At 44.3% G+C, this 10,000-nt stretch overlaps 1 protein-coding gene across 12 annotated transcripts in view; it reads right to left on the bottom strand.

Moving 5' to 3' along the window:
- The window catches only part of LOC125298017 (voltage-dependent P/Q-type calcium channel subunit alpha-1A-like), a 41,728-nt gene that overhangs the window by 29,267 nt on the left and 2,461 nt on the right, over positions 1-10,000 (bottom strand). For 9 of the 12 annotated variants that reach the window (XM_048248641.1, XM_048248636.1, XM_048248648.1 and 6 more), the window contains exons 1-9: positions 7,126-10,000; positions 5,627-5,726; positions 5,010-5,170; positions 4,753-4,893; positions 4,361-4,562; positions 3,666-3,830; positions 3,292-3,402; positions 2,759-2,842; positions 1,202-1,207 (exon numbers count right to left, since the gene is read on the bottom strand). The exon at positions 7,126-10,000 is cut by the window's right edge. In XM_048248641.1, the coding sequence (XP_048104598.1) occupies positions 1,202-1,207; positions 2,759-2,842; positions 3,292-3,402; positions 3,666-3,830; positions 4,361-4,562; positions 4,753-4,893; positions 5,010-5,170; positions 5,627-5,726; positions 7,126-7,301 (1,146 nt within the window). In that variant the 5' untranslated portion in view covers positions 7,302-10,000. The remainder of the gene's footprint in view (positions 1-1,201; positions 1,208-2,758; positions 2,843-3,291; positions 3,403-3,665; positions 3,831-4,360; positions 4,563-4,752; positions 4,894-5,009; positions 5,171-5,626; positions 5,727-7,125) is intronic. The other 3 variants (XM_048248646.1, XM_048248647.1, XM_048248639.1) reach the window with 3 other exon arrangements.

The raw sequence follows: 10,000 nt of genomic DNA, 5'->3' as shown, positions 1-10,000 counted from the left end.
TATAACATATTGCTGTATAAAGTATACTAAAGTATACGTGTATACTATTTCATGACACTTTATCCGCTCATGTGTGTACCGAAAAAGCAGTGGAGCAGTACACAAGCAAGCTCCACTCTCATACTCTTTTTCTCTTACTAGTCCATTTCATGAGCGTCACTTCCCCATCCAAGTGTAAAAATAGCACTGAGAAACACTCAGCGCCCTCTAGCGGACAAGCAAAGGCACTGCAACAAGCAGTGGCATAAGCAGATGGGTTGAGAGAGGGAGTTGAGGAAGAGAGAGAGAGATGGAGAGAGGAAAGAGAAGGAGAGGAGAAAGGGGGGGTCCTCATGCAACTCGAGCTCAAGTGCATGGCATTCAGGAAATGACATAGCAACACCGCCAGTGTGTACGGCTATGTGAGTTTACATTTGTGTTGGTGTGTGTGTGTGTGTGTGTGTTATTCAGTCTCAACTGACCAATCAGGGCAGAGATGTGTGGTATAGAAAGATATAGAAAGAAAAGTGCATACGTAAACAGCCAGACCATGGATGTTGGCCGATGTTCTTCAGGTGCAATAATGTGATGTAAAACGTAATCAGATATATGTAGAGTCATTGTCGATATAGGTGTGTTTGTGTTTATATTTCATTGTGTATGTGGCGGTATGGGGAACCCTAGTTCTCAGGCACTCAGAACTCAGGGCTCAGTACACTGAGGCACATGCATCGAAGGGAAGCAGGGGGAAGAGAGGAAGAGAGAAAGAGGGAGAGAGAGAGAGAGAGACAGAAAGACAGAGGGCGGGCTCGAGACCTTCATAAAGTTAACACTCTGCACGGACAACCCAATGCCCTTGATTGACTTCAAAACAGAACTTTGCACTGCTGAAAACGAGCTAGCAGACTCTCCGTTGGTCTAGACTGGGCTCCAGCTCCAGTTGTCTGGACTCTGGAGTAAAGCTTAGTGCAGGAGAATGAGAGCATGCTAACAAGCTAGGCAGCTACTGCAACTTGGTCTCATGTCAGATGTAACTTTCAGAGTATTCAGATCCAGCCAAAGACAGGGCGAGAGTGACTCGCGTGAGAGAGAGAGAAAGAGACAGAGAGGGAGAGAGAGAGAGAGAGAGAGAGAGAGAGAGAGAGAGAGAGAGATGAAGGGTATGAGGAACAGGGGTGGTGAATGGATGCATTACAGCTTGAGATAGAAATTACAAACCAACCGCATTCTACATGTGGGGGCAGTAGATGGATGCATTTGTTTGTTTGTTTATTTGTTGTGATTTTGTGAGTGGGTGCAAGTGAATTTCATTGTTGTTGACGTTGTTGTTGTAGTTGTTGTTTTGGGGAAGGGGTGCGTCGGTTGGCATGGAGACACATGGAGCCAGGTCATGGATGGAACAACATGATGTTTTTTCATAGTGCATTTTGTTTGTTTGTTTTTTCGATTGGATGGTTTTATAAGTGGGGAAGGGGGAGGGGCGCCAACAAAGCAGAGGAATAAAGAAAGCATGTGAAAAGATAAAACAGGAATAATAGTCGTTATGGATACAGTCAACAACAGACAGAATCTGTCAAACACAACTTGATTTTGCTTGATTCTGTCAGACCACCCCAAGGTTCTGAGCCCGATATTTCAGATCAAAGCCTCTTATTTTAACATTATTTTTTCCAGAGTATTACAGTTTGAAAATAAATAGTATTCATAAAACAACGTTCAGTGAGCCATGTACTGTAATTAAGTACCATAAATTCTTACTTAAGCTACATACATATATATATATATATATATATATATATATGATTTTTTTCTTAATGAATTCTGTTAGCAATGTTACGCTACATGACCAAGTAGTGCTTCATTTGTGGCTGCTTATTTCCACTGGGGCAGACTGAGAGGTTCAGCACAGTAATATTTACACAGATACAATAGATCACATTGAGAACACCCTCAATAACTAGCCAAAGTTGTTATACACAACGGTCACTGTGTTAAAAAGTTCAAAGTTAATGATGCACAAGGCGTTTGCGTACGTGCACACACACACACACACACACACACACACACACACACACACACACACACACACACACACACACACACACACACACACACACACACACACACAAACATACATACAACACAAACACAACCAAACACAATGCAATTACAACTGCAACTGCATTTTGTGTGTGGGAGTGGTACACTGACTACTGACCATTGGCTAAAATACTATTTACAGCTACTTGATCATTCTGAATTGTGGTTCTCTATGAAGCCCCGGGACTACATCAACAGATACACTAATATCAGTACTAGGAAAGGGAAAGTGACACTGCCACATAAGAACGATGGAAATCGAGTGTTGGATTTTCAAGTTTAACATTTTTTTGTCTGTTGAGGTGTGAGATGGTGAATTTGAATCTCCACACTGGATGGACAGCAAAGTCAGTTTAGAGTCACTGGTTCTCTCTACGCCACAAACTGTATAGAAAGACCCGGAAAACATGGCAGGCCACCAGCAAAGTGATTAGCTCACATACGGTTGCCTCCTTTTACAATTATCATAAATATTTTATGGCAAATTCAACAATTTGAAGAAATGATTGTCTTTATAATACAACATACTCACGTACATACAGTATAGGCACCACACCACACACACACACTGTACACTAATACCACAAACTGACAATCCCATCATACAGTAGGTATGTATATTAGCACAGACGTTCTTCCACATTGAGAAGAACATTTCTCTTCAGTGGGAGAAACTTACCACAAATTCCGTCACTATAATGTCTGTGATGCTCCCGAGCACAGAAACAAAATCAAAAATGTTCCAGGCATCCATGAAATAATTCTGTGGGGAGACGAGCAAAGGGGAAAAAAATGTTACAACCAATGGGCAGGCAGCTCAGGCATGACTGATGGGTGAATGAGCCAGAAGGAGACGGGTTCTGGAACTGTGGCAGCCAATAGGAGAACTGTTACCATGGAGAGGGGCGAGTGAGGAAGTGGATGAGCGCATCGGGGCCCCCTGTCAGAGTGCATTTCTGAGACATACTTTTTTGTAGGTCAGGAAAAGCTTTCATAAAAGGATCATCTGCTAAATAAATAAACCAGCTTCATGAAAAAGAAATGACTTGTATCTAAAATATATTTAGAAACCATCTCTAGACATAGACAAAGTGTGAGTCTATACATGTGTGAGAAAGATAGAGAGACAGAGAGAGAGAGAGAGAGAGAGAGAGAGAGAGAGAGAGAGAGAGATAGAGAGGAGTTTGGGTGGTGGTAAGCAAGTTCACCCACCAGGACACCAAAGGCGATGATCTTGAGCACACACTCCATGAAGAAGAGTGTGGTAAACACTATGTTCAGGTTCTTCAGGGTTTTTTCATAGGCATCAGGAGCGCCATCATACTAAGAGATGCGCGCGTGCACACACACACACACACACACACACACACACACACACACACACACAGGATATAACATTAGTGACAACAATTAATTTCCAGAGCATTAACACAGAAAACTGTTTCCAATATAATGGACCACTACAATGTATGTAAACAAGTCAGCAGATGTGCTAAACCAAGTTGTAGGTAAACCCATCAGTGACCAATCAATTGATGCTTTTGTTTTGCAGTCGCCAGCGTCAGAGGGATTGGTGTCTCCCCTACCTTCATCATGAGGACGACCGTGTTGAGCGCGATCAGAGACATGATGCTGTACTCGAACGGCGGTGACACCACAAACTGCCACATGCGGTACTGGAAGCTCTGCTTGTTCTGCGGCATATGGCGCGTCAAGGGCTTGGCGTTGATCGCAAAGTCGATACAGGCTCTCTGAGTGAAGCAGGGCGGGAGGGAGTGGAGGAGCGACAGGGATATCATTAGCTGAATTCAACACGAAAAGAGGGATGACGTGACGGGGCAAAGTCAGGTTAAGTGCCTTGCTCTGGGGTACAATGGTGGCAACACCTGGGATCCATCGGCGTCTTATCACTACCACACTCTTAAAGCGGACGTGTTGAAAATAAATAACACAACTTGTGTTGTTTTTAACACATCTCTATGTCCAGATAGGGACAATACAGTTTGTGTTGTTTCCAACACATTCGTTTTAAGAGTGCACTTCTGGTGTGTGTCATATAACCATTATTTTGTATTTGTGTCATTCCAGTGTAAGTTAAAGTTCACTAGTATTTATCAGTCGCTTTTATCCAAAGCGGTAAGGACTTGCAAATGTGGGTTCAAGAATGGAGCCTGGGCTGACCGGTTGTGAGGTGGTGTTGATGCTATCGCTGCTCCACTCTATGCACGTGTTGTAACTTCCTTGTGTGTTCTCATGCAAACAAACATTGGCAATGGCGTACCTCGTTCTTCTCCAAACTGTATTCCTCCATCATCTTGTCTCCTTGCTCTTGGAAGGTGATGATGATGAGAGCCACGAAGATGTTGACGAAGAAGAAAGGGAAGACAACGAAGTACACCACGTAAAAGATGGACATCTCCATCCGGTACCCCGGGCTCGGGCCCTGGTTCTCAAAAGTGGAGTCCACCGAGTGTTTTAGAACACTGAGAAGAAGAAACAGGCAGAGATGGAGAGAGGGAGAGAGAGGAGAGAGGGAGAGAGAGAAAACCCCATCAGCTTGGTGTTGTTCATATCTTAGTCTACTATAGTTGTATCTGTATGTTCAGTATGAATATGTGAATGCATGTGTGTGTGTGTGTGTGTGTGTGTGTGTGTGTGTGTGTGTGCACTCACGTCGGCCACCCCTCTCCAGTGGACACGGTGAAGAGAGTTAACAGGGCCCAAAGCACGTTGTCGTAGTGGAAATCGTACTTCTTCCATTCCCGCTTCTGCGCCTTTACCTCATCATTGCCATTGTACACCAGGTACTCTCCCCTGGGGCCCAGAGCACAGCAGTCAACAACACCACACATTGACAGGCGCTTCACTGATGGCACATGTAATGTATGTATTTTTGTTACATGACGTGAATACACCTCGCATAAACTCACCTGCAGTCGCGCTCAAACTCTTTCGATTCATCGGTGCAGAAGAAGAAGCGGCCTTTGAAGAGCTGCACGGCGACCACAGCGAAGATGAACATGAAGAGCATGTAGACGATCAGGATGTTGAGCACATTCTTCAGCGAGTTCACCACGCAGTCAAACACAGCCTGTAGGGGGCAGCACATACAAGTACTCAATACACACACGCCGAATGGGGACCAGGGGACGTAGTGGGGACATTACATGATGGCATCTGAAAACAACCTGTGGGGTGCAAAATGACAGAACTTTTTCAGTGGTGGGTGTGTGACATAAATGCAAAGATGATGCATTTACATTTACATACATTTAATACATTTTAGAGGTCACTTAAATAAAAGGGAATGGAATAGAGCATATAATCAGTAAACTCAAACTCCAACACACACACACACACACAAACGCACACACACACACACACGCACGCACACACACACACACACACACACACACACACACACACACACACACACACACACACACACACACACGCACACACACACGCACCATACAGCACCTTTAGTTTGGGTAGCCGTTTGACACACACACACACACACACACACACACACACACACACACAGCACCTTCAGTTTGGGTAGCCGTTTGATGGTCTTGAGAGGCCGCAGTACCCTCAGTACTCTCAGAGACTTGATGGTGCTGATGTCTTTCCCTTTGCTGCTCCCTCTGAAGCATAAAGAACAACACACAATCAAAATAGGAAAACAGGGAATTAGGCTGGGGGGGGGGGTAAGATGAGGTCTATTTTTTACAGACTCCATCAGACAAAGGTGAATCATCACCAAATTCAGTTGATGTACAATTAAGAATCATCCTCAGGTGTTTTTTGCTTAAAGATTTAATATCTGCTTTCATCAGAAATGCTTTGCAAAAAAATCATGACAATGTTAACAATAACCATGTTAACCGTCAGGCATTGTCAGGCACAATGCCCAGCCAAACCTCTTTCTTTCTTTTTCACTCGTTTGCGTTGGGAACGCAAGAGGAGGTCACGGGAGAGTTAGGAGAAGAGCAGTGTAGAGCGTTCAGTATGTGCCACGTGGGGTTATCATGAAGAGTGAGTAAGGGGAGGGTATATCACAATGCATTTCACATGAGGGGAGGGGGCAGGCTAATGTGGTGTTCATTGCAAGGGGACTGAGCATATATACTTACTTATAAAAAAACAGGCAAAGATAAAAATAAAAAAAACATTTAATTTTCTCACATTTTACAAAACCAATGTGAGGCACTGGTGGGAATTGAGGAGAACATACTTTCTCTTCCTCTCTTTCCCAACCAGAATGGGAAATGATGTGGGACACTCATAAGTAAACAGTGACCATCTTTTTTTATCACTCAAGCCATAACAAAATGGCCACCATCTGTTTTCTCGAGATTCATGTGAATGGGAACAGCTATACTTCCAGGCAAAGACAAATCTTAGACAAATTGGGTCAAAGCAGCCAAGTGGGTGAAGTGAGAGAAGAGGGCATCTATTCCAACTTGGGATCTCAAAACAAACAGCCAAACATCCTGACAAAAATAGGCCAGCATGAGACTTAAAAGGCTTGGCACTCAATTAAGCAATCATGTCGAAGTTGTCTTTAACTATGAACTACAGTACATGAGCCCATGAGTTGAAGTGGAGGACAATGCACCTGATGAAGGATTGATTGAGTGCAAGCCTTGGCAGTGGCCCAGAATTTCTGAATCAACAATCAATGAGGGCAGTCTAGATTATGGGCATTGAGACTGCCCCAGGGTACTAGGTGAGCGGAAAGCTCTCTGTGAGTTCAACTCAGATGGCGATATTAATGTCCGGCAGGGGTCAACGGTGGCCTTCCCGGTGGTAATGGGGATCCGGGGATGCAGAGGACTGATCAGGTTGAGATAACGGGCCACGGTGTTGACCCAGGGGGTTTGATGAGCAACGAGGAAAACAGGGAGGGCATCATAAAAAGAAAGAAAGAGAGAGAAGCCTTTGTGCGAGAGAGAGAGAGAGAGAGAGATAACTGGAGAGATGTGGGTGCCGAAGAGACGAACGGATGCCGTGCGACGGCGAATTGAAAGGGGTCAACTTTACCGGGTTAGGCTCCTGTTGCGGTCACCAGTGGCGGAGACACGAGAAATGGTCAGACAGCAAGAAGAGACAGAACAACAGGGGCAGAGGAGAGACAAAGAGAGACAGAGAAGGACATACAAACATACATAGAAAAAAGAGTAGAAGACACACACACACACACACACACACACACACATAAGGGGAGGGAGGTTTTGGTGAAGGACAAAAACATCCAGATGAGAGACAAACAGACAGACAGACAGGAATAAGGAGAGAGGACAGTAAAAGAGGGGCCCCTGATGGCTGGGAAGAGAATAAAAGCATATGTGTCACATCTATCTACTTACCTTGTCACACCTGAGTCCATTATCTCCTAACATGCAACACTCAAGTTAATCCTTACATGTTTTTAGACCAATGGTTAAAGGCCTGAGGCTACTCAATTTACAATGTCTTACATGCAGTGATAAGCTCTGTAGCACCTCATTTGTCCCAAGGTTATTGGTGTTTTCAGGATATTTCATGCTGAAAGTCCATGTTTATCTAAAGATAAGCTTGTTAAAGATCTAGATAAGATACAGTAATTGTTATCGCTTATTTGGCAATTATCCTTGGAGCGAATCGTCCAACAAATAGAAAAGCAACCAGTCAGAACCTGCTCTCTTCTGCATAACTAATAGTTCCAGATGTGTACTATGGGAGCAGTCTGTGGAGATATAGTTTTTGCTATGAGACTGGAAAAAACCACAAGATCACACTTGAGCTGGTTTTGATATCTTCGGTGACATCAAAAACAGACAGATATCACTTGTTTCTCCACACACAGTCACTCACACGAACACCTGGACAAGTTCGGGGGTCTCACGCCTAGTCGGGGCGATCTCTGGCATTGACTGTGGCTCAGCCTGAGCCTCCCTTCACTGCATGCTAAACCCAAGGTCAGGGAGCCAGGTGCTTTGGCAGCCCTTCCTAGGGCCGTGGCTTGACTGGATCAATAGCGGAGGGGTTGCTCCTGTCTCCACTTATGGATTGGGACATCCCTGGGACCTGGGGACAACCCTCGCTCTCACAGTTCAAGCAAGTAAAGGGAAGCTGTGATGCATAACAGACTTAGCCACAGCCTTGGTCAAGTCAGTGGCTTTTTGGATCCAAAATGGCTGCCAGATTACAGATGAGGATATTACCCAGCTACCTTAGCAGCCTGGAAAACCAGCATACAGGCAGGCAAATTGGGACACGTTGTCAATTTTAGGACACCTAGTCCCAAAGCTAGCATAAGCATAATTGGTCGGCTGGGACATGCATGCTATGTTCATAATAATGGTGATATCATTCAGACATTTGTTGAGTCCAACCGGCTCTGTACTGAGACCCTATCTGTGTCACATGCCTGATCTTACTGCCTGTTTGAGATGGTTTCTAAACAGAGGTGTACAAGTACGTCTTCAGAAAGTAAAAGGCCTGCCATTTTTGTTTCAACCATTCACTTAATGAGCTGATTTTAATTAGCACAACTCTTAAGCCAGGTAGATCAGATAATTACTGAAATCACATGTGTTAAGTGCACAGGTAGAAACAATACATGGCAGGACTTTTACTTTCTGAAGCCGGACTTTTACATCTTTGTTCCTACAGTATATGAGGTCCTTAGGGTTCAAACTAACTGTCTTCTTGGTCCTCTGTTTGACATGCATAACTTTGACGTTGGTTAGGCTGAGAGATACAGTGCTGCTGACCCAGACAGAGAGAATAAAAGGAAAAAATAAATTGAACATAAAGAGACGGGAAAATAAATAAACGTCAGTGAACTGATTGCCTGATCCTGAAATTTTATGTTTCAGTTGAACTACTTAGCTTCACACTCTCGCTCTCTCTCTCTCTCTCTCTCTCTCTCTGTCCCTCCCTTCCTCATCCATGACTCAACAAATGGAAGCACCACAGGTAAGGTGAGCGTCTTTGTCCTTGCCAGCCTCGAGCATATGAAGGGAGATGAAGGGAACAAGAGGAGAAGGAATAAGGTAGGCAGGGCAGTGGAGTAGAGGAAAGGGCTAATGGGGGGTAAAGGAGAAGGCAGGGATGGAACAGAGGGAGGGGCGGGAGAACAAGGGAGAGGAAGAGGGTGGTCTAGGGGGCGTGGAGGGTGGAGTGATTTTTTGGTAAAACTTGCAAAAAATGTATATATTTTTTGCAACCTATCAGCTATTCGCCTAGAGTGCATGGCTAGGTGAGGTTGATAGGCTTTCCAAAGGGGCCATTCAAATTGACATGATGTATATACACAGCAGTGTGTGGATATACTGGCATAGTACAATCTTCCTCAGTCACCCAAATTAAATCCAACAGCACGTTAAGGTGTTGGACATAGGAGCTACAGTTGCGTAAAATTTAAATAAAAAGTGAGGTACAGGCATTTTTGTAGCACACCTTCTTGCATGCCAGCTCCTTCTAAGATTGCCATGACAAACTGATCCAGGACCAGTTTTTTTTTTTTTTTTGTGGCTTTCATAATGGCATAGCTTATGAAATCAAGCCACTGATGAGGAACAATGTCTGCTTGGTTTGCTAATTCACACAGCCCAAGCAGAGTGGCACCTACCTTCACATCCCACAGTGTGAACTCATCACAGTGATTACAGTACATCTGGGGAGCGATGCACTTGTGGTTGTGTACAGTGCTGCTGCTGCTGCTGCTACAGTAGCATGTTAGCATGCACAGATCATTGCTAATGGCATTTGCTAATCATGAGGTGTGTGAGCAGAGTGTTATTGAGAAATTCCCCTCGCTGTCTTGAAAGCTACAGCAGTCATCCGGCCATCAAAGGATGATGATTAATATGAGGTTAGTCTGAAATTAGAGATTATCGTTAGCATTATCATAATAAATCCAAGCATTCCA

The sequence above is a fragment of the Alosa alosa genome, chromosome 7 (assembly GCF_017589495.1).
Source record: "Alosa alosa isolate M-15738 ecotype Scorff River chromosome 7, AALO_Geno_1.1, whole genome shotgun sequence".
Taxonomy (NCBI): domain Eukaryota; kingdom Metazoa; phylum Chordata; class Actinopteri; order Clupeiformes; family Clupeidae; genus Alosa; species Alosa alosa.
This window is presented reverse-complemented; position numbering and strand designations above follow the sequence as displayed.